This window comes from Patagioenas fasciata, chromosome 2, assembly GCF_037038585.1.
Source record: "Patagioenas fasciata isolate bPatFas1 chromosome 2, bPatFas1.hap1, whole genome shotgun sequence".
NCBI classification, from domain to species: Eukaryota; Metazoa; Chordata; class Aves; order Columbiformes; family Columbidae; genus Patagioenas; species Patagioenas fasciata.
In genome coordinates this window covers 66,551,181-66,575,701 of record NC_092521.1, presented here as the reverse complement: position 1 = coordinate 66,575,701, position 24,521 = coordinate 66,551,181, and the positions used below count along the sequence as shown (strand labels likewise).

Sequence of the window (24,521 nt, the reverse complement as noted above, 5' to 3'; positions counted from 1 at the left end):
TACTTCATCTAACTCAAGCATTAAATTCCATAATGGAAACATGATTGATGCTATGGCTGCAGAACTTGCTTCTGTAAAGTTTCTCTTCAAGATTTACATTCAGACCTCAGAGCTATTATGTCATGCTCTTTATTTAAGCAGGCATCTTCTGCCTCTATTTTACATCTGCTTCGTGTTTTCAGTCATATTTCCACAACTTTGAGAAATGCAAATGTATTTGTGGTTTCACGAAGGAGTGCGGCAAGTGACCTGTAAAAATCTGAGAGCTGCAAACAGTAGCTCATGCCCGACTGTCTGAAGTCCTTAGTCAACATAAGGACAGATTTTTTTTGAAGACAGATGTGAAAAGATGTGAACTCTGCTGCAGTCTATAGACAGGGAAAAGTCTGGAATGAAAGCTTTTCTCTGGAGGTTTAAGATTTCATGCTCCCCACCCCCCGAAACTATGAAGTTCAAAAGAAACATTAGCAGATTATACAAATTCCATCAGTTAAGTGTGAAACTGTCTGTACAGGTAATTTGCAAATGGATGGTGGGATAATTTAAAATTCTTGATTCATTCACTGCTTTTGAGACTTTCAATTATCCAGCTAAAGGAAGTTTTATTTTCCAATACGCCTTCGCTGTTCCCAGCAGTCTGTATGCAAGGACTTCCTTACTTGCAGATTTGGAGAGCCAAACTGTCTTCTAGAATATTTTAAAGTTTTACATGCACTGCTCCAATTCTTTTTTGTCAACATTTAACGAATGTAAGGATAATGAGATAAAATCCAGCACCCAAACATGGGGATTTTCCTTGCTAAAAGTCCTACTCATTGCTTCAGCGTACAGTTCCTAATAATGTATACAGATAATTTGAGAGCATCTGCTCCGGTTGGGGTTTTTGAAAGTTTTTTATTTTTTTTTCTTTCAGGAACCATATGGAGATGTGACAGAAAGGAGACTCCTTCGAGAGAAGCTGAAATGTAAGGACTTCAAATGGTTCTTGGACAACGTGTACCCAGAGCTTCATGTACCTGAGGACAGACCAGGCTTCTATGGAATGGTATGTGGCTGCTGAGAAGGGGCCTATTCACAGTTCTCTGAGCTCTCCTACTAACTCAGTATGAAGGTGTTTTTATGCTGAAAAGTGTTTGGGATTTTGATAGAATTCAGTTAGAACTGGTAGGCTTTAAAATGTGGTTTCTATCAGAATCTTTGTTCTAGTGGATGTTGTTTATAAAGAGTTCTGTGGAAGGGTAGGGACAGGTAATGTGGTCATCAATTCCACCTTCCAAGCGAGGTCTTGGTAGTGTTAAAGGCAGCAAAGGATGACATTTTTGTTAAAATGTTGCATAGGAAAAAAAGAGAGCACCAAAGTTTTCTGAGTTTTAGTTGATAACTTGAAAATAGAATGTGCTTTGAAACATGTGTTTGCACACTTTATCTAATGAAAACTATGATGCTCTGATGACAAGAAAAAGCTGGTGCTGTGTGCTTCCAGGTCATATAGGATTCAGCGTGTCAAAAGCGTATTAATTTTTAATCTGGAGGTCACTTTAGACCAGCACAGCTTCACAAGTGATTTTCATTGGTTCAATGTCAGAATCCTCTTCTCTTTTTTTTAAGAGTTGACAACTCTCCATGCTATTTGCAGCTTGCAAATAAATATAAACTATAGCTCCATGTTTATCACATTACTTTAATCTCATTTGGAAGGGATGAGGGGAGAGATGATGCAGCAAATACCTTCTTCCTCTGAAAAATCATCAGATATTTGCTGCATGTCTCATTAGGAAGACAAGGCTGCAACTTTCTGCCAGGCAAAGATGTATAAAATACCTTCCTGGTTTCCAGTGCCACAGTGGCTTAGAAGTACTTTTGCTGGTAACTCAATGGCTCTGCAGATCTGGCTAAGTTGTGTTCCCACCACACTGCATCGCATCCAGCCCAGATCACAACAGTCTTACCTTGCTGCTGTCTGGGCTAGGGGAGGTTTAGGTTGAATATTAGGAAAAACTTCTTCACAGGAAGGGTTGTCAAGTATTGGAACAGCCTGCCCAGGGAAGTGGTGGAGTCACCATCCCTGGAGGTGTTTAAAGGACACATAGGTGAGGTTCTTAGGGACATGGTTTAGAGGTGGACTTGGCAGTGTTAGGTTAATGATTGGACTCGATGATCTTGAAGATCTTTTCCATTTGATCTTTTCCATCGATTCAGTTATTCAATTCCTCAGTCTCTGCTGGATCTCCTTTGATGCTGGAAAAAAACCTGATCACTGAGGGTGTACAAAACATGCAGGAACCAAGTCTCCTTGCAGTCTTTCCTAACGTGGGAATGCTGCGGTTTCCTCAGGGAAGCTGCATTTGCCCCGGGGATCTGCATTTCCCACAGGGAGCGTATCAGTTGGCAGCAAACCCCTTGGGAGCATTTGGGAGAGCAGCCACCCTCCTTCCTTTGCCTTACAACTTGCACTTGAATTGGTACCTCTGGGTAATCGCTGGCATGAAACGTAATAACCCACCATTATCCAGTACCTTAAATGGTCCATGGTACAACACTGGTGTGTTTTCTGTTGTTTTGTGCTGGATCGCTGACTGACAAGATCAGAGACAGCTGAAGCAATAAGGTAAGATTTACCTTCCAGGATCATTTCAGTAACCTTATCTTCCCCTTCACCTCCATCCTTCACCCTCCAAAAGAAAGCCTAGACTGGTGGCAGGGATAGCACTTCAACCCCTTGGGGAGGGAAAGGAATTTCTGCAGTTTCTTTCACAATTTAACTGCACGTGTCATCCTCAAGAAAGGTGTTGACAATACCTAGAAATAATAATTCTTGTTCAGAGCTGCTTGAGGTATCTAGGGTGTAATTTAGGTGTGCTCTATATATCTCTCTAAAACAATTCTTAAATGTTGTCATCTAGTTGTGAGTATAATAAGAATACACCGTTCTTTGGCAGGAAGAATTTTAAATGTGATTAAAGTACAGTTATACTCTAAGAAGTGACAGTGCAAAAATGACACCTACTGATTCAACTGATTTGTGGATATTAAATCCCATCTGCTAACTTCAGTGAATCACTGATCATGTTCTTTACTCCTGTCTTAGCCATATAGTACTTTTCTTGTTCACAAAAATACTGTGTTTAAAAGTGTTGGCTTTGTTAACAGCTCAGCTTAGTGTGAGGTTATTTAATTTAAGGGATTGCAAAGAGATATTGGAATTTCTCTCTCTCCTGAAAATCTTTACACTGAAGTTAATAAATCTTTCTAACGTAGCCCATAGGTTAGCCATATGTTCTTGAAATAAATTCAAGAATTATTGGGCATGCACTGACAATTAGACACTTTGCTAAAACTTTTCTCCTGATACATAGATAAATTTTTCCCATCTGTACTAAGCTTGGTTGTCTAAAAGTTTAGCTGCCTAAAACTTCATTTAAACCTACAGAATTTTCAATATTTTGCCTGAGCTATATTTGCATTCTTATAAACTGAGGCCTAGAAATGAGGGAAATAAGTATCTTTAGTAGTAAAATTAGTACACTTTATACCAAAATCATATAGCGTGAATAAATCTAGAATGCCACAATCCTAATTTAATTCAGTACTCTGAACAAAATTGTACTCCGAGAAGGAATACTATCAATATTACGAGTGTTCTTGTTCATATATATATATATTTATTTTAGTCAGATTTTTCCATAAATATTCCAGTACGGAACAGTGGAGTAGAGTTCAAAATGTAAAATTTCAAATGTTAAGGCTACAGAGGCCATCAAATATTTCCCAGCATTTAGTCTCCTAAAGTGCTGTATGGGATAGCAACGTTAGCTAGAAAGATAACTGCATGGGCAACTTAAAACATAAATTGCCAGAACTTCAAGAGCTATTCCCTTTTTTGCAAAGCATCTTTGTAGGAGCACATCTTAAGTCCCTATTCACTATTTTAATCAAAGAGCAAATGAAATTTGTAGAGATTAATCCACCTTCCCATCTGAGCTCCCAGTATTGTTTTGTGCAGTGGTGTATTAAAGCAAGGCAAAATAGAAGCTCCTAGAGCTCTGAATGAGAGTGCATGCATTTCTTCTCAGGGCTCCTCAGCTGCCAGGGTAGGGGCATAGACATGGTCTTATATCTATATATAGATGTAAGGAAGACATTTTTTACAATGATGGCAGGGAGGCACTGGAACAGGTTGTCCAGAGAACCTGTGGATGCTCCATCCCTGGAAGTGTTTGAGGTCCGGTTAAGTGGGGTTTTGAGCCACCAGATCTAATGGAAGGTGGACCTTGCCCATGGGGGACTGGACTAGGTGGTCTTTAAAGGTGCCTTCCAACCCAAACCATTTTGTGGCTGTATCATTTTATCTCCTTGCTTGGCTCAAGCAGCTGCCATTTTAAAGCCATACAGTGCCCTGAGCACCTGTACAAACAGTGTTTCTGATCCTTGGGCTCCATGTGACTTTGGAACTTTGTGTGGGACATGAACTCAACATTTTGGTGTGGGGTTGGGCTTTTTTTGGTTTTGATTTTTTGCGTTTGGTTTGGTTTGATTTGGTTTCGGTTTTTTGGTTGGTGTTTTTTTGGTTTGGTTTGTTTTTTTTTTGTTTTTTGTTTTTTTGTGGGAGTGAAGCTGGTGGGCATTCAGTGGGTTAAAAATAATAAGATGTCAGTGTTTCTGGAAGGGCTGATAATCCCTTTTAGGTTCTTGAGTGGTACACTGGTATCTGTCTTTTTTTGACATAGCATCTGTTTTGGCCATCCCTGAGTATGCACTTACCACCAAAGTGTGTGCTTCAGCTGGTGTGAAATCTTAGACCTGAACCCAGGTCTGTGGTGTTGTCCACCTAGATAGCCCAGACTAAAGTTTACTTCCAAATCTTGGCTGCCCTTGGGAGGGATGGTGTGGACACCATTAGGGAGGACTTGCGTGTTTAGTATTAGCACTGTGCTATTGCTGCATTGTGCATTTGGGTGAAGACAGGCAAACTGGGCAGTGCTGTGATCTTGTCATGTTACCGGTGTCTGTGGAAAAGCTCAGCTGCAAAGCAAGGGAGTATTCAGGGTTTTTCTCCCCTCTAAGGTGTGGTGAGTATATCTGCCATTCAGGGTCCATATCTGAGGAAAAATTCATGGTCTGTCACTGAATTTGGCTTTGGACTTGGCATCCAGGTTACTTTCAAAAGACACAAAAATCAGGATTTTATCCAAGCTTTTTTTCTAAGTTTGATTGCTTGGCAGTGAGACCATATTGTATTCTGATACATAGAATCATAGAATGTTCTGAGTTGGAAGGGACCCTCAGGGATGATCGAGTCCAGCTCCTGTCCCTGCATGTGACAACCCCACAGTTCACACCATGTGTCTGAGGACGTTGTCCAGTCTCTTCTTGAACACTGTCAGGCTTGGGGCCGTGACACCTCCCTGGGGAGCCTGTTCCAGTGCTCCACCACCCTCTGGGGGAAGAACCTTTTCCTCATGTCCAACCTAAACCTCCCCTGGCACATCTTCCTGACATTCCCTTGGGTTCTGTCACTGGTCACCAGAGAGAAGAGCTCAGTGCCTGCCCCTCCTTCCCTTGTGAGGAAGCTGTAGACGTGATGAAGTCTCCCCTCAGTCTCCTCTTTCCCAGGCTGAACAAACCAAGTGACTTTAGCCGTTCCTCATACAGCAACCTCTCCAAACCCTTCACCAACTTCATAGGCCTCTTCTAGATGCTCTCCAGTAGCTTTATATCCTTTTTATCTTGTGATGCCTAGACCTGCACACAGTGCTCCAGGTGAGGCCGCATCAGTGCGGAGCAGAGCGGGACAGTCACCTCCCTGACCTGGCTGGCAATGCTGCACTTGATGCACCCCAGGACACGGGAAGGTTTTCTTTGTTCTTCTCAAACAGCTTCTAGCTGATTTTTCTTCCAGCTGAACGTGAAGCAGCTAAGCTGATAAATGTTTGTTGTGACACTCCAGCTGATGTCTCTTCTCACCACATATCCCTAAAGGCATCTGAGACTGAGAGAACAAAAACTTGATTTCTTCTATTGGCAACTTCCTTCCACATTTTCCCCCAAGACCATCTTGGCTTCAAGGAAATCCAAAATGCTTAGTTATGATTTTATTTTTAATTTAGACCAGATATAATCTTGAAAAAAACCCAGCAGGTTTGAGCCTTTAAACCTATGCAGAATTTTGCTGGAACATGAAAGAGACCGTCTTGTAAATTATCTAAATAACACATGGACAGGCTTACAGAAGAAGAGATCTTAGCTATGTGGCTTAAGTTATGCAATAAATAAGACTATTCCATGTCTGGTGTTACAAGTTCTCAGAAGTATGAGGCTCCTCTAGGATATACCTTTAGACTGCGTTATAATACAATCAGTAGAGCTGTCACTTGAGATTGAATTGATACCCATGGCTGACTAGACCTGGAGATCTGAAGCCCATCACAGGAAAATATGCACCATTCCATTGGCTGTACAGCTTGAGACAGCTGAAAGCTTGAGACAGACTTTTTTAAAGCTGGTGGGAGAAATTCAAGTGTAGTTAATCTCAAATGAACACACTGGCACTTTAGACATGTTCTTGTATGTTCTTCAGCCTCTCAGAGAGATGTGGACTCACTGGGGTGAGCAAGTGAATTCCAACAGCAGTGTCTCATCATTGATTTCTTTGAAGGATCTTAGTCAGAAGTGGTGCATACCCATTCCACCACTCCATTTAAGTAGGTAACATAAATCTGAGGATATTCACAACCCTTTTTCCAAAAAGGCTGATACGAAAGTGGCCTGCACTCAGTAAAATCATTCCCTGTGACTCCTCAGATTACCTTTGAGGTAAAAGCTTATGCCTGGTCAGTACCATGGAGCTGCTGGCTTGCTATAAATCCTCATCTTACTGTGTCCCACAGTATCATCTGCCCATACCACTAATGCATCAGCACCAATGCCACTGTGGCAGAATAAAGAGGATTCTGATCTATTTTGTGGATGAAGAGAAAGGTTGGCTCTGCTCCACTGTCCGCATTTATCAACTAATGTAACGAAGTTTTAATGTCAAAAATCTGTTGTTGAGGCTTTGCTTACAGTTATATTAAATGGATTTTATCTTAAAAACACCCCCAAAACTAAGAATTATTTACAGAATATCATCTGTATTGTGTTGTTGCATGCAAGTGTCCAGGTATTAGGAAACAACAGATTTAAATTTCTCCAAACAGTAAGGGATAAAGGCCTGAGGTGAATATTTCAGTAGTTGCTGTTTATTACTTGTCCCAACCTCCAGAGTGGGAACTAAATGGCATTGTAGAGTACACCTGCAAGGTTTCAATAAGAGGCAAATGCTGTAGAAAGATACAACCAGTGAAGCTGTATGGGCAGAACTTTTTAGAACTGAACTATGTGTTTCAATGGCAAAGTGATCAACATTTTTTCTTGCTTCTGTTTCTCTAATGCAGCATTCTGCAGAAGAATTAAGGTAAGTCATGGAAAAAAATAGTTCTTATTGCATGACTTGTGTATGCTGGATATAGGAACAAAGATAGCTTCAGAAATGAATGGATGATTACTGTTTTGATAGAGATCTTGTACATAAAAGGAACTTCTACTGCGTATTCTCATTTAACAAGAGAAAAATATTACTTTCACAAATTCTCCTGTGCTTTTTTCTGCCTTGGAACAGATCGTGGCTTTTGCTGTTGTTGTTGTTTTTTTCTTTTTTTATAAATGATGCTACAATCAGATTTTCAAATCTGATTATTTTCAAGTCTTTGTCATTTCAGATCAAGTTGTTTAACACCTTAGTATGCAGTATTCCCAAAAAATTAGGTCTTTAATATCTATTAGGCTTCCTGATGAAGTGTGGATATAAAAGAACATCTACTGAAGTCTGATTAAACAAAATTTAAAAAAAACCAGGTTAAAGTATGAACCATGTATGTTTAGGAATGTGTCTCCGTGTATCACAAGCATTTATGCATGAAGGAGAAAAATGAGAGAACGTACGTGGTAGCATCCCAGGAGCACAGGCTCAGTTTTAAACTATCTGAAATGAAGCTTAAGTTAGTAATCTTTTACACAACTTTTGGGGTTTTGCCTGTATTTAGGCATTGCATAACACATGTAGGAGAGTCACCATGGTTCTAGTGGTGCACAGCATTTTAAAACAGGTTATTTAAATTTCCACCGCACAAAAGGGAGCACGTGCTGGGGCTGACAGCAAAGAGCCCACGCTTGGAGCAGTGGCGAAGGTATTGGGTTGTCTGGAAGGGCACTTCAGCTGAGGGCTTTGTACCTTTATCTTCCCTTGGAGTCAGGAGACAGGCGAAGTCATATGTTGCTGAACATACTAATGAGGGACCCTCTGATCCTGATGACAGCTGCTGACAATAGCTGAAGCCGTTTTATGTTTTTAGAGATACAATTACCATTCTTAAGTGGTTATGACTTTAGGTTGACCTTTCTTTATGTAGAATGTAAAAAACATGAGAAGTGTATTGTTTGGTTTATCTAGTTTCATGGTAATGTTAAAAATAAAAGACACTTTCCTGTTTTTCCAAGAGTAATTCTTGCCTAGTGTTATGAAGTTAAACAAAATGTCTTCTTTTGACAGCTCAGGGAAGGGTGCAGTGGTCTAGTGTGTTCCCATCAAACCACACAAGGCTTTCTGTAGAAAGGGTGCCCAGAGGATTTCTTTTGCTTCTGGTAAACTTGGACATGAAAACTAAGGATGAATTTTATCCTAGACCAAATTCAGATATTAGTTTATCCTGGACTGAAAAATTACACCAAATGCATAGTGGAAGCATATTCAGAGAGGAATTAAGAAGCAAAGCCTGTAAGAGTAAGGGCTTCAGTCCTACATTTATGCATTTGGCTCTGACAGGAAAGCCTCACAGCCCCAGCAGCCCTGCAAAGGGCCCCAAGCCATGGTGGCTCAGTGGTCCTCCCCAGCCCCCCAATGTATTGCTGTTGCCTTGGGCCAACAGCCCAGCCAGGCAGAGCACTGAGAGCTTGGCTGGCTTTCAGCAGGAGTGGGCACGAATCAGTGGAAAAAAGAGGTTGGGTAGCAATAAAAGCAGAAGTTGTGAAAGCAAAATATACATAGAACACAAGTATTTAATTTTCCAACTTGTGTGGTTTGCTCTGTGGTGGGTTTGGGTCCTGCAGGGTTTGGCTTGTTTGGTTGGTTTTAGCCTTCTGCGATCTCTTTGTGTGCGTTCATTCTCTGTGCTAAGAACTGAGGATACAATTATCACGACTAGGGAAGAGCAGTGAAATTACACCTTGCTGAAGTAACTCTTCTGAGATTTACTCTGCTTATTCTTTGTGATATAATTACACTTAGTAACAGGGGCATTCAGCTTGAACCTATGTTTACAGAACCCGGTTTGCTTTGTGTAATTTTAAATTTAGCTAAGTGGCTAATACTAGGAGTCAGTAATTGTTATGGCATTGTTTAACTTATTTTCAGTTACTTTTGCCTCCTGCATACTTAAATGCAAACCCATGTTAATTAGCCTGATGTTTTTAAAAATCAGGTAACTTAATATTTTAAAATTTAATCTAAAAGTTATGTACTTATTGTGTCAGAGATCAGCAATATTAGTAAAGAATGTTTAAAATCACACACAGTGTCTCTTTGGAAAGATATATCCTACCCATTTTCATGATTTCTGATCTTAAAGTCTGTCTGCTTGTTCAACCTCAAGAGGGTACTGGAGTACTTTGGAGAACAAATCCTTCTAATGTCTCCCATTTGACAAAATGAGAAAAGTATGTAGTCTTATTTTCACAAGAAAATTGAACAAGGAGATCCTGGGGGAAAAAAAGAAGTTAAAGGCATGTCAGATTATTTTGTTTTGCATGAATTGCTGGCTTGTTGAGTTTCAACACAACTTTTCATAGTTCCTACCTGCTTCATTTGCAAATACACTAGAGCATGGTGTCATTCCTCGGGGAAGCCATCGTGTCTGACTGCTTCAATACCCAAAGTCAAGATGGATCCAGCAGTTTTATTTCACATTAGTCTGACAGGGATGTTGCCATTTGATCCATTTGATCTATTCCAACTAGTTTGAACCAGCTCTGGGATATAAACCTCATAGTCCAGCAGGGTGGGTGTAAACTGACTACAGCATATCTCACTTGCTTCAGATTAACACTAAAATATTATTTTGTTTTGATTAGCTGAAGAATAGAGGACTAGCAAACTTCTGTTTTGATTATAACCCTCCAAGTGAACATCAAGTAACTGGACACAGGATCATATTGTACCCATGTCATGGCATGGGACAAAATCAGGTAAGTTCCATGTTTTATTTTCATTTTGACCAATGCTATGACTGTAATATAAAAAGTATGGTAAAAAGCATCACAGTAGGACCTAAAGAATATGTTGCTACAGTGAGGTGATCTTACATTAAATTTTGATTCTCGCATTGGATGCTTTTAATTTTGATGGCTCTTGAGGTCAGGCATAGGGTAAAAGGTAAAAGCAAAAGAGTAGTATAATTCATAGGAGAACAGTTCTTATGAGATGACATTTTTGAAGTTATCTTTTGTTTAGCTAGCTCTAAAAGACTTAACTGAATTTACTGCAAAGATATCAAATCACGGGATATTAATGCTCTTACATCTATGTTGATGGTGCGATATGTCCACGTACCTGGATATCAGGCACCAGACCGAGCGCAGCGATGCTCTCAGAGCTGTGCAATCCATGCTCCCTCTGCTGGCATCCAGGCAGGAGAGGAAGGAGAAACAGAGAAACTACCTGGCTGCAATATAAACGGATAAAAGAAAATATGAGATGACACAAGAGAATTGCAGAGCCTGAGGAAGAAAGGACAAACACAGGAAAGGGGTGAAACAACATTAGTGAAACAGGCACAAGGCATGAGAGGGCTGACAGGAGCCAGGGAAAGGCGGGCAAGGTGACGGAGGGCAGAAGTTGTTTGGAACAGAGGTAGGGCAACAGACGAGGAACAGGGCATGTGTGACAGAGGAAAGAGTAGTCACAGGCTACAGGGAGGGAGCATGAAACAAGCAGAATCACTGGAGACCTCTTTAGTGGCAAGGGGACTGAACATGGAAGCTAAGATACCAGCTGGCAAGTGGGGCATGAGCAGGGGTGACAGGTAGTAGCTGCAAGAGAAAAAGTGGGCAGCGGGAAGAACTGTGGGTATGGGAACAGAGGGATGCTAAAATAAGACATGACGTAGAAGCACAAGTGAGATGGGAAATGGAAGTCAGGATTGCTGAACTTGCACCTCCTTTTTCTGGCTCACAAATAACTGCAAAACCTACCAGAGACACACTTAATTTCCTTCCCATCCCACTGCCCTTTTGACAGTCTTTCTTAAAAGATGACAGGCTTCTCCTGGTGATGTGAATTCCTTAGCTGAGTTAGCAGGTGACAGTGGCAGAACCTAAACCATCAAATCTCCCACATGTACATCCACCACTGTCAGCTGATGGAACTGATGGTGACAACGTTGGTCATCTTCTAGTTGTATCAACACTAAGAAGAGCAAGGTACTTCACCACAGCGTTTCACAGATGTTTCCTGACAACAGGCAGCCCTTACCTTCTGTTTTGTCCTTGGAAAGGGAACCTGCCATCCTAATCTCAAGATCTTCTGCCTGCTCTCTTCCAGTCTGCTCTCATCACTTCACACATTACCCTATATACAGCTTTAGCAGCAAACCCTCATTACAAAGCTTCACTCCAATCCCCTGCCCTGCACCATGTGTCACAAACAACTCCGGTTTCTCCACGCCATGCTATTTAACACTTTCTTTTCTATGCTGTCTGGCTCCCAGTCTAACGCCCCTGCTTTGCCTCTCCTGTCACTTATTCTTCCCGCCAGTTTACTACTCACACTAGTCATGTTTTACTCCTTTTCACATACCTCTCTTCTTTCCTGGCTAGCTCACATTTTTAATCTTCTAGTCTTCTTATCCCTTCCTCCAGTTGCAGAGTTTGTTCCACCATTCATCACTTTCTTCCTAAAATAGTACTTACTGCTGCACATCTGCTGTCTTATGGTATAAGGAAATGAAGTTTATTCTCCCGAGTACAGCTCAGTAAAGTTATTCCAAAAGCATCTTGATAGGATTTAACATTAATGAAGGTTAACTTGGTCAGCCATATGTGTCTTACACTCCAGTACACACATCCTCTGGCATGATATGCTAGTGGCAGGTGGCTGTTTATGTAGGGGACAACTGCAAAAGCTCTTTTCACTGGAAGCCATTCTCCACTTAAAGTGACCTCTGAATATCTGTGTGCACTGTGCCGAGAGGAGAGAGCTCTGTGCTCTTGATTATTTATGAAGTCCAGCACCTGCTCCCATTTTATGTGTCAGCAAGTAAAACCACGCTCAGAAAACCCTGGTAATTTGTTGCTATTTTTCTTTGAATCCATTGCCTAAGTGAGAGGATTCCCTTTAGTCCTTTTGCGTTGCTTTTGTGCAGGCCGTAGGAAAGCTAACTATGTGTTGGTTTAAAATTAATGTGTTCATCATAACAAGAAGGGTGTGTATGATGGTGGTGACAGGAGTTGAGTGTATATGGAAGAGAGGCAGAAAATATGCAAAACACTGGCTACCCAATGCTTGTACCTCAGGTTGCTGATGTTTTGTTGATGTGTCTGCCCTGGTAGACAAGAATGAAAGGCTTTGAAATTCAACACAAATAAAGCCCATTACCCTTCTTGGTATGGCTGGGAAGCAGCACGGAGGGCCCCAGTGTGTGATGGCAGGAAGCTGACCTGGTGTGGCAAGAGGATGGGAAACCGTGGAGCAGCCAGCTTTGTCTGACAGTACTTTCCCCAAATATTCCCATTTGCATCTGATAGATTTGAGGCGAATGCAGAGTGGCAAACGAAGAGCTTAGCAAAGCCCTTGAGTTTTCTGCAAAAGGGGTATTAGACCTGTGCAAGCTTCTTGCTGCGTGCAGAAGAGCAATAGCCAGGCAGGGAGGAGGAAGGAGCGTGTTTCAGGGTCTAGAGAGGTAGCCAAAATTTGCCTCCATCCCTGGTACCACAGAGCACTGATGCAGCTGGGGCATAACCTGTAGATCAGCCAGAAGTGGTAGGAGCTGGGTAAAAGGCCTCTTCAAGTTACCCAGTTGCACTTAAGGGAACTTACTTGTTCTCCAAAGCAAAGAAATGCAGTAAGGCTGCTAGTTACTGGGCCACAGATCAGGCTGAAAATAGAATCACAGAATCGCAGAATAATTTTGGTTGGAAGAGACCCTCAGGATCATCGAGTCCAACCATAACCTAACTTTAGCTCTAAACCATGTTCCTAAGAACTTTGTCTAAATGCCTTTTAAACATCTCCAGGGATGGCGACTCTACCACTTCCCAGGGCAGCCTGTTGCAATGCCTGACAACCCTTTCTGTGGATAATTTTTTCATAATATCCAATCTAAACTTCCCCTGGCACAACTTGAGGCCATTTCCTCTTGTCCTATCACTTGCTACTTGGAGGAGAGACCAACACCCTCCATGCTACAACCTCCTTTCAGGTAGTTGCAGACAGCGATCAGGTCTCCCCTCAGCCTCCTTTTCTCCAGGCTAAACAGCCCCAGTTCCCTCAGCCGCTCCTCATCAGATTTGTGCTCCAGACCCCTTACTAGCTTTGTCACCCTCCTCTGCACCCTCTCTAGTAACTCAATGTCCTTCTTACGATGGGGGGCCCAAAACTGAACACAGGATTCGAGGTGTGGCCTCAACAGCACCGAGTACAGTGGCACAATCTAGTCCTGCTGGCCACACTATTCCTGATACAAGCCAGGATGCTGTTGGCCACCTGGGCACACTCCTGGCTCCTATTCAGCTGGCTGTCAATCAACACTCTCAGATATCTTTCTACCAGGCAGCTTTCCAGCCACTCTTCCCTGAGCCTGTAGCGCTGCCGGGGTTGTTGTGACCCAAGTGCAGGACCTGGCACTTGGCCTTGTTGAACCTCATGCAATTGGCCTCAGCCCAATGATCCAGCCGGTCCAGATCCCTCTGTATGGCCTTCCTACCCCCCAGCAGATCAATATTCCCACCCGACTTGGTGTTGTCTACAGACTTACTAAGGGTGTACTCAATCCTCTCATTCAGGTCATTGATAAAGAGATTAAACAGAACTGGCCCCAGTACTGAGCCCTGGGGAACGCCACTCGTGACCAGCGGCCAACTGGATTTGGCTCTGTTCACCACAACTCTTTGGGCCTGGCCATCCAGGCAGTTCTTATCCATCAAAGAGTACACCCATCCAAGCCATGAGCAGCCAGCTTCTCCAGGAGAATGCTGTGGGATACAGTGTCAAAGGCTTTGCTGAAGTCTAAGTACACAACATCCACAGCTTTTCCCTCACATGTAGAATCATAGAATAGTTTGGGCTAGAAGGGGCCTTCAAAGGTCATTTAGTCCAAACCCCCTGCAATGAGCAGGGACATATAAATCAGTCTCTCCTCTGTTAGAGCCCTGACAGCGCGTTAACAAAATGCTAATTCTTGTTTTCTTGTTACTGGAATAAAATATTTTCTGTTGTAATGCTTCCTTTATGCCCACAGAACCCACTGGGCAAGGAAAGAGCACTAAAAAATGCTTGAAAAAGCCTGAAGTATTTATTCCATTTAAGCAGTATAGGGTAAAGAACTGTGTGATGTTCATTGGGCAAGGAGGTAGCAGTAGTGCTTGGTTGCTAATACTATAAGACAAATCCTTAGTGTTATCCAGAAATTAACCATTTTACTTGCTCTTCTCCACAATCGATGCAAGTCCTTGAGAGGCCGTTCAGGAAAGATGTCAGTAGTAATGAGTGCTCTGACCTAGTAGCTGCTCCATCTACTCGATGCATCTGGTACAATCCGCAGCTTGCAGGCTTTCACTGATACTGAATACAAATTGCTAAAAAGAGTTATTATATCTTATAAACCCACTAATGAGCAGGGCTCTAAATGTGGCCTTGTAAAAGTGGCAGCTGTAAAAAGAGTGTCCATACAGACAAAAATGAGCAGGAATGAAGCTTTTTCTTTATTCACTAGTCATAGGCTTAAAATGAGTGCCCTTCCAGCTCACTCTGGTACCCAAAGTAGCAGGCTTTCCATGTGGCAATCAGATGTTGAACCTAGGAGCTAAAGCGTGGAGGCCAAGGAATACCCCCTGCCTATTGGGGTAAAAATAATAATAATTAAATAACTTTTGGCTGGAAATATCACATTTGACTTTTGTTGACAATGAGACATTTCTGGCATAAAGCAGATATTGTAAAGGCAGTGCAGCCGACATCATAGAAACATTTCCCAGCAATAGGTTTCAAGGGGAAATCAGAGTCTCCTGGGTGTTATGTCAGCAGATAAACTTCAATCTTGAAGTTGCTTTCTCAAAACACTCACTTCCCTTTGCGGCTTACCACAAATGAATGACAATGAACACGTTAGCTCTGGGGAAGAGGTGGAGTCACTTGCATCACTGCCCAAAGAAGAGCCATGGAGCACCACAAGCTGACACAAGTGGACAATGTTGATCTGTGTATGGCTGCAACAGCCACCTGGGCAGAGAAATTCCTGGTTGTGATAAAAAGAGGAGCAGAGGAGATTTCATGAACAACCACCATCAGCATAGTCTAGATCAGAACTCTTACACCTAGAAATGGATGACTGCAGACTTTGTAATCACACAGTCCTGTTTACATTAAAACTCCATTTCCAGTTTTTGTTTCAAGGTTAATTAGCCTTTGTGGTTGCTAAGGGTGGTTTTGTGGTAAGTTCAAGTATACGCAACATTTCTGAATTGATACAGCCCTCTTCACAAAGCCTTACAGTCTCTTTATTCAGGGGCTATACAAAACAAAGGAGTTTTCCTTCTCTCTCTCGTGCTTTTATTGCTTTCCACTAATGCACTGTGTTATTGACAGCAAGCGATTTTCTGATGTGTATAAAACTCCTCTGCCCTACTGAGTATAATCTAAATCAAATCTAAACACACATCCGTGCACTATAGTCATCTGAATTATTTAGAAGCGTGCTAAATACAAACAACTCTCAAACTCTGCCGCTCTTTAATGAAGTCCAAAATTTGGCAAGTGTCCATGATAAATATAAAAATTTTAAGGAAGTCCTCAGCATAGTTGCTACAAAAGGCAAGATGTTTTAGAGCATGTTCAGAACACCTCTGTAGAATATTGTGCAATAAGCAAATCCAGTAAATTGTCTTTAATAAAGTTCTGTTCTTGTTTAAAAGCAGCTGCAGTTGATTTGCTCTGAAAAGTATCTTAAAATGTTATAAAATAAAATGCTTATCATCGTGCACCCTGAGTCCTTTTTTATCTGGAAATGAACCTTGACCAAACTGCATTTGTACTATGCAGTGAGCAACTCATTAATTAAAAATAACATCGTTTTGTGACAACAGAATTAAGAAGGCATAATGTCAGGCTATAAACTAGTTTCCATCCTATTTCTAAAGATGATCTAGAATGTGAAAGGAGAGTATTACAGTCAAATTTTGTAAGTTCTTTAATGTTGGAACGTCTGTTTTTCAGGGCATTTATTCAGCCTTTCATACATTTTAAATGCAACCAGAGTAAAGCAGTGCTGTGGTGAGATTGATTTTTCTGTAAAATAGTAAACAAACAGCAGCATTTAAGGCTCCCTGAATATTTTTATCAGAATTTCTCTCCACAATAGCAACTTTAATGTGTGAACTTAATTATAGTATCTTAGTATATCCACCTTATAAATACTTTCTTCTGTACATATTAAATTGCCATTGTCCTTTATTTCTTCTCTTGGGTTTGTAGTTTTTTGAGTACACGTCCCATAATGAAATACGTTACAACACCCGGCAGCCAGAAGTCTGTGCAGCAGTCGATTCAGGGACTGAGTACTTGACAATGTACTTGTGTCAAGAAAATGTCCACAGTGTTCCTGAAAACCAGAAGTTTGTTTTCAGAGAGGTAAGTGTGCCTGCTTGTTTTGGGCTTTGTTTGTTTTTTTGGGGGGAGTTGGAGGAGAAGTGTTGTGTTTTGAGGGGGGAGAGAGTGGGTGGGAGGAAAATTGGTGAGTTTTTTAATTTTTATCTTACTGCCTACACATTGTGCAGGCCACATCATCAGCGTAGATCTCTGGGAGAAATATGCTCTCTTGGCTTTTAATATCTGAGCATAGAACCACAGGGTAGCAGCAGCATGCAGTTGAAGAGTATGCCAGTCATAAAGAACAGGAAGATGAGAGGAAGGAAAGCACCCTTCTTAATGTCAGAGGAGTAGGGAAGGTTGGCAGAGGTCTCTCTTTGCCCTGTCCACATCTAGCACTTTCTGTGGGCTGCTCAGTTCTTTCTCACATCACATCCCTACTGTCTTCTCCTGAGAACTGAGGTATCTCCATATCCCCCTTCCTCAGCCAGTCTCATGTCTGGCCCACTTCTGCTCTCCTTTCATTGACTTCTCTGATTCCCTAGTATTCATACCACCGTATATCCCCAGTCCTTCACATACCACCATTACTTTACACTCTCCCCTGCCTTTGAGCAGCTACTTCTGCTCTGCAGACCATCTCTTTTGACCCTCCTTGTGAGCATCAGAAGTGCTCCCTGAGCTTTTCTACAATGTCATGTGCAGTTGTTGCATTTAATACACCATCAAAAAAGACCTTCTGCCATACTCCCGGCCCTACACAGGACACATCTTACTGGTTGTGGGCACTCAGCAAATCCGTACCTCTCTTCTTCAACCTTAATACCTGCTCCCAAAGGGGAGAAATACTGGTAAGTATGGAGTATATTTAATAAACATAACGTGATCTTAGAAAAACTTGTGTTTAGTAGTTTTTAAATCTCTGAGGGAGTTCCTGGATGCCTGAGAGAAAATAAATTGAATGAAAAATGATGGCCTTGGTCAGGTTCTGGAGTGTTATTATTTGGCTAAGGGAAAAGGTCACATAATATATCAAAATGGTATATTTACATAATGTGTCTGCATAATACATCGAAACTCTACAGGCTCCCTGGTTAACAAATTTCATGCTTAGATACTACCACCAGTAACAGACAGCAGAGTAAATTCTAAAGAAAAATATGAAAACTACTGTCTATTGACTGAAGCTCACAGTGATATTATTGAGTAAACCAAAATATTTAAAAGGCTGATGTTATAAATGACGTTTCATTTTTGGTCATATGCATTAATCCCTAAGATGACATGTATTTAATGAAGCTCATTATTTCACTTCAGGAAATAATCAAGAAAACAGTTTTGCAATACAGCTGTTTCCACTGCATTCCTAACCATTAAATTTAAAAATAATTCCTAAAGTTTCAGATGCTAAATCCCCTTCCCTTGCCTTCCCTTGCCTTCCCTTGCCTTCCCTTGCCTTCCCTTGCCTTCTCTATTTCTCCTGATCAGTTTGTGTCTGTGTGTGATTTAAACGTACTGGTGTGCTCCAATTACTCTTCTTCTGTTGCATTAAATCAAAATCACCAGTCCTCACCTTTCAAGGCAAGTGATGGGTGAGGTGTCAGTACTACATTTCTCTTGCTTTATGTGGAGAAGTGTCAGTCACTGGAAAAGCTGTCCTCATGGATGCAGCATAATCAGAGATTTGAACAGCCTTCCCAGCAGCCTGGCAAGTGTTAAGTTGCTATGGTCACTGAGTCAAAAATGAGTGAGGCAGATATTGATTAGTCCACTCAAAAATGCGAATTATCATGATGGAAACAGGAAAGTCACTTAGCAGCCAAGTCTGTCAGCAGGCCTGTGAGCAAGCTCAGAAACAGGGTGTTGGCGTCTTTCTTTGTTGGTTACATGTGGGGATGTCACCTGGGCCAAAGGAAGGCTCTCGAGGCAGGCAGTTCTCCACAGCTGGCTACGCCGCATTTTTACAGCTCACTCTCCTGGTTGACAACGCTCCTGGATCAGAGCAAGCAATGTGAACTGGAGACGAAATGTTCTTGGAGACTCCTATAATAGGAGGGCCTGAGGCCTCAAAATGTGTTCTTCAGGGAATCTGAGTGTGAAGACCTGTCAGACCTTACACCTCAGAGGCAGCTGTGCTGCCCTCCAGCAAAGCAAGCTGGCTTCACACACATCTGCTGGCAAGGGGCACGCTTAGATATTTTTTCCTTTTCTGCTAAAAATACACCCTGTGAAGAAAGAGGAAATTTTTTTTTGCTGAAAATATATCTAACATCTACACTTAAACTAACAACATTTACGTTTTACTTGCGAGATGTGCAATAAGTTGGTGAATTTAGGTAATGCCTGTGCTTGGCTTTAGTTTTCTCTGCCCCTATTCTGATGCGGTAACAAAAGGCATTTGAAGTGAATGAAGTTATCACATCCTTTACAGCTTTAGATGTCACTCTAAAGCAATGTTAATGTAAGTTTAAAAGCAGGGTCTTTTGATAAAGTTTCAGAGATCCTCAAATTAGGCACTTGGGCTTCACTGCGTGGCCCCATGAGAAGGATATTTATTTGTAATGAATGTCTTCTGTTACTTTTAAAACACAGTGATATGCCTGCAATTTTTAAGACCTGAAAAGCAATAATTATTTCTGTCTTTTGTAGGATGGTACTTTGTTTCATGTACAAACCCAGAAGTGCGTACAAGCCGAGTCAAACGCTTATAATGGAAACCCAGCGCCATTATTACGACCGTGTACCAACTCGGACTACCAAAAATGGTTCTTCAAAGAAAGAAGTTGATCAAGATGTCATCTAGGATATGGCTGAATATGAAAACAGCCTCTTTCTAGTCAGCAGTTAATTAGCCTTTTGAAAATCACTTAAGTGGTATATTTTTTGTATGGAAAGAACTGTAATTAGTTTACAAGCCTTGGATTTCGTTTTCTGGAGTATTAAAAGGCATGAAGCATTGAGAGCTGCATAAAGTGCTGTGGTTATATCATGCACAGAATCTGCTCCTCTTCTTTTCTCTTTATTTGGCAGCTACATAACTGCTGTGTCTTAGGTTCTTTTCACAAGTGACAATATATTTTTTTAACCTACTGTGTGAAATTAAGGCAGTCAAAATAATTGCACTACTGTTATCTGCCAATAACTTAAAATGTTTATTTTTCTACTAAAACATTGTGCAGTTGGGCCTTTGAACAGGTAGTTGTTAGTAATTCTTCTTGTATTTTAAATACCAAGAAGGTAAACAAACATAGGCCAGATTCTGCCCTAAGTGGCTACCACCAAAGCCTCACTGATGGCAGTGTGGATTTGCACATGAAGGCAGAGTAGGTCTGCATGTTTTTGCACAAATAACAATCTAGATGCATACAGATTGCACATGCTTGACAATACTATACGTAAAATGTTGTGACAATTTTAAATGCTCGTGGCACTTGACAGATTTCTAATCATGCTTAAGTCTGGTTTGGGAATAAATTGCGGATTTTCTCTTCTTTCTTAAAGAAATAAGGCAACAATATTTAAGGCGATGCTCTGGGAAAAGCTGTTTGGATTCACATGGATCTAGCTGCGCAGTTGTGTCACAGACTGCATGACTTTGACATTATGTTGATTTTCAGCATGCATCAAACCAGCAATAATTATTTTAACAAATTTCAAAATTACAGTAAGAGAAAATGAATCTAAGAGGTTATATCTTTAAATTGTAAATTTTTAATGGTTCATATAAAAATGATTATAAAAACAAAAATGGTTTTGCAACTAATTGACATGCAGCTGAAATTAATGCGAAAATAATTGTCTGTCAGATATAACTTGCATTTTGTCTGGGAACTCCTTTTCTGATAAGTCGTTCATGTCAGCACATATAGTGCTATTGAAAACATGGGACGTAATCTGCAGCGGTACGAGATGTTTTCTGCTGTGGTGTGTAGGATCTGCCTTACCCAACCAGACAGATAGTGTGTATAGCAATGTATTTGGTCATTGACCATCACAATGTTGATTAAAAGGGTTTCCGCTCATAAGAAAAGTGGTTTTTGCTAGCAACTGGAGGTGTGCTTATGTGTAGAAGCATGAAGATTTCGACTTTTTCCCCTCAGAAATCTTCGCATCTGTTTTGATTAGTTTGGGATATATTCTGTTATTTGCCTTTGTTCATGTCTTCTATAAGAAATGTACAGCCTTGTCTTTGAATCCTCATAAGCTCATGCCATTTTGGCATACCTATTTATATGATTAGAGTGTGGAGGGAGGGTTTCTACCTGTTGGAGATGCATAGGTAGGTTCTTCCAAGGTATTTCTAAACCCATGTAGACAGATTGGTTTTGTGAGCACCTTTAAAGTCTTGTCTCTGTGGGCTGAACTGATGAAATTGATGTTAGAATTAATAAAATATTTTTTGTGACTCAGAAGAATGGGAATTGTCTTTACAACTTTTTTTCATATGGTCAGTGGTTTCCTTTTAATCATTTCCCTGTTCTCTTAGGCTCTGACCTCTGCAGCACTTAGGAGAAGACTGCTTCATGTTACGGTCTATGAAGTTCCCTTTCCTGAACTCACTAATGCTTCTGTTCACCTGCTAGCAGCAGTGGTGTGCATTTTCTGGAGCCACAAATCAAAACTGGGTGGCTGCATGAGAGAACCGTGAGAGGTCCAGCAACACAGCAATTTTTTTCTGTTCGTTTCTGCTTTGCCTTCTTGACTGTTGATTGAATTACATTACTAAGTTAATGATAGCCCAGCTATTTTAACTGTAGACAAAACTCTCATTGATCTTCATGATCAATGAGGTTTTCTTAGTTTTGGGACTTCAAGACTTCATCACCAGGTAGTGGTATGAAAGTTAAACTTAGTAATTGGAAATTATTTTCCATACGTCTTCCTACTCTGCACTTGTTTAGGGAGAAGTATTGATGTTTTGGGCTTCTAGTTATGTGCAGTTGAGCTGTTTTCTCCTATACCAGCAAACCTGCAAGGCTGGGTTGAATATTTGCTAGGCAAACACACTTATCGCTGAGTTTAAAAGCAGACGCTAAATGCAGTAATGTCACCAGTTTGCTCCTCCTGTGTTGGCATTTTAGTCCTTCTACTTCTCATTTTTCTCCTTGATATTTTCTTCTTCTCAGCTCACTGGAAGTGTATTAATGTCTGGCTTCAGGTTTGGAGGGTGAAGGACTCCATCAGATGTCTAAGTCACAATGCTTGTCTTGAAACTTTTGTGGGAGGTCAGGGCTACCTGCTGTGAAATGGACTGGACTTCAGGCTTCTCCTCAGCAGAGAAGGGGCTGGATGCCTCACAGAAACAGAAAAACTGGAGGCCTTCAGTCACAAACCTATACTTCATCTGGTTCTGGCCTCCTAGGGCTCTCTTTGAAAGAGAGACAGGAACACTTTCCAGATGGTCCAAATCAAGAACCAGTACGTTCCCCCTTTCTTAGTATTCATCTTTCTTTTATACTTAGAGACGCATTTTTTCCCCCTTTGCCACTAACCATGTGAAGAGTCCATAAAACTAAAATGTGCATCTCAAGCTTATTGATAACCTTAAATTAAAGTAATGGGATACTGGCAGCGCAAACTGGGAAATCTCAAGGGTCCTCCTTCCATTTCGTACCACCACTGTTCAAAACAAGGACATTCTTAAAATATAGTGAGATCAACTGAACAAATTGTCCTAAGAAGGTGTCATCCCAGTGCACAATATGCTGTAAAAAATTCTAGGATAGAGATGAAGAAATCTGTCCTCCAAATGGATGGAATTCCTTCCTCATTGCCCAGCTCTGAATACAACCCCTCCCATGTTTACTGCCCTTTTTTAAGCATTACACTGGATGAGCATGATTCTATGTTCTCCCAGGTCACTTTGCCTTGTGTGATGTTCTTTAGATGTCCCTAGGTAATGGAGCATATTTGGCACAGTTGAGGCACAAAAGATTAAGCCAGAAGAAGTGTTCCACAGAACTAAACTGTGCAAAATGTTTTCCCAGTTCTCCATATCCTCTGTGCAGAATATACCTTGTGAGGAGAACAGTAATGTGCAAAGAGTTTTCAGCCTTTAATAAATTATCTGATGGTGTTAGCCCCAAAATGAGAATTTGGGGTTGTAAGTACTGATTGAACTTGATGATTTTTTGGAATTAAAAAAAAATAAAGAAAAAATAAATTATTTTTAAATGTTTATTTTTTTGCTTTTTATTCCTTTACTAAAAAAAATGCAATGCAGTCTGGTGTCTAATTACCATATTTCTTAGATCTCATCAGGTAACTTGCTGTTTTTTTTCTTTTATTCTTCTACCATTCTCCTTGTGTTTAAACATTGTGGATCTTTGACATGGGCTAGAACTTATTGGATTTTCACTTCAACAGAAGGCAATACATGAACCTTTTTCTAAAACCTCTATATGTGCACTCTTGGCTGAATCATTATGGTAGAGCATTGTTAGAGCTTGCACAAACACTTAGAGCAGCACTCATCACTGTATATGCATCGGTCAACATGAATTGGAGGCAGGATTTCTTGTTAGCTCAGCTGAAACAAAGACTCAAACTGTGTTCAATTTTAGTTATAGGAAGTTATAGGATTTACTGGAAGGTGAAATTCATGTTGGTTGGTAACACCAGGACTGATGGGATTGTGCCTCTATTCCCCATGTATGAAAACAGGGGCAGTGATACCGCTGGGTTGGTAAGTAAAAAACTGATGTTCTTTTAATTTCATTTGTCTGTCTTAAAGCCTTTAGACTGAGAGACTAATTTGAAATTGAGCTTTGTTCTGATACGCTGACATAAAGATGTAGCAATCAAGATGTCAGGACTGCAGGGTTAGGATCATGCAGTTGTGCATACACCCGTGCAGCTGCGGGGTTTTTTGGCAGTGTCTGAGCATGCTGTATAGGCTCGTAACAAAGACAACATTTTGACTGTGCTAGCAAGTTAGCTGAGGTAGGTGGGAAAGTCCTTGGGAGAGAGGGAAGAGAGTGATAGCAGAGCTCCCCCTGTTCTGTCAGGGTGCTAGCAGTTGGCTGCAAGAGCAATAGCTGTCTTTGAATTAAAGCACTGCAGTATTCTTCCACTTCCCATTTACGGAGGAAAACAATTATGTATGTATATGCAGTACTAAAATTACTATGCCTAGCTCAACGGTTTTAGTTTGGTTTTTTTTTCAATCCATCACTCACTGACATTTATATGAATAGAGAAAGCCTATTTAGACTAGTGGCTGTAGATGACATACTTTTAGAGGCTTCCAGGATTTCCAGAGGGAGCTGGAGACAAAAACAGAGCAGGACTTTCTCAGTGACTTCTCCAAATTCCAAAAACAAGAAGAAAGAAGATGGAAGATGCGCGAAGTGACTCATTGGCCTGTTAGGTAGCGTGACATTTCATGAAGCAGCAGATCATCTCCCAGCAGGGGAGAGGACTTGCAGCAGATGCAATTCCTTGGTGGTAAGGGAAAAATCAGTTTTCTAGGTTTCTTGAACTTATCTGTGCTCTGAAGGTATTTAGCTTGCAGCTGAAGAAAAAGTAGTCAAGGCAGTCATACCAGTACAGATACTTAGACTTCAAATTCATGAATTAGGTACTCTGTGATAATCAAATATAAAGAATATATAAAGAACGAAAGATGTTA

General features: G+C 41.0%; 1 protein-coding gene across 1 annotated transcript in view; it reads left to right on the top strand.

Moving 5' to 3' along the window:
• GALNT12 (polypeptide N-acetylgalactosaminyltransferase 12) overlaps positions 1 to 23,059 on the top strand; it is a 53,272-nt gene extending 30,213 nt beyond the window's left edge. The window contains exons 7-10 of the mRNA XM_065831333.2: positions 914 to 1,045; positions 10,165 to 10,278; positions 16,778 to 16,933; positions 19,541 to 23,059. Coding sequence (XP_065687405.1) covers positions 914 to 1,045; positions 10,165 to 10,278; positions 16,778 to 16,933; positions 19,541 to 19,678 — 540 coding nt within the window. The 3' untranslated portion in view covers positions 19,679 to 23,059. The remainder of the gene's footprint in view (positions 1 to 913; positions 1,046 to 10,164; positions 10,279 to 16,777; positions 16,934 to 19,540) is intronic.
• The last annotated feature ends 1,462 nt before the right edge of the window (positions 23,060 to 24,521 follow it).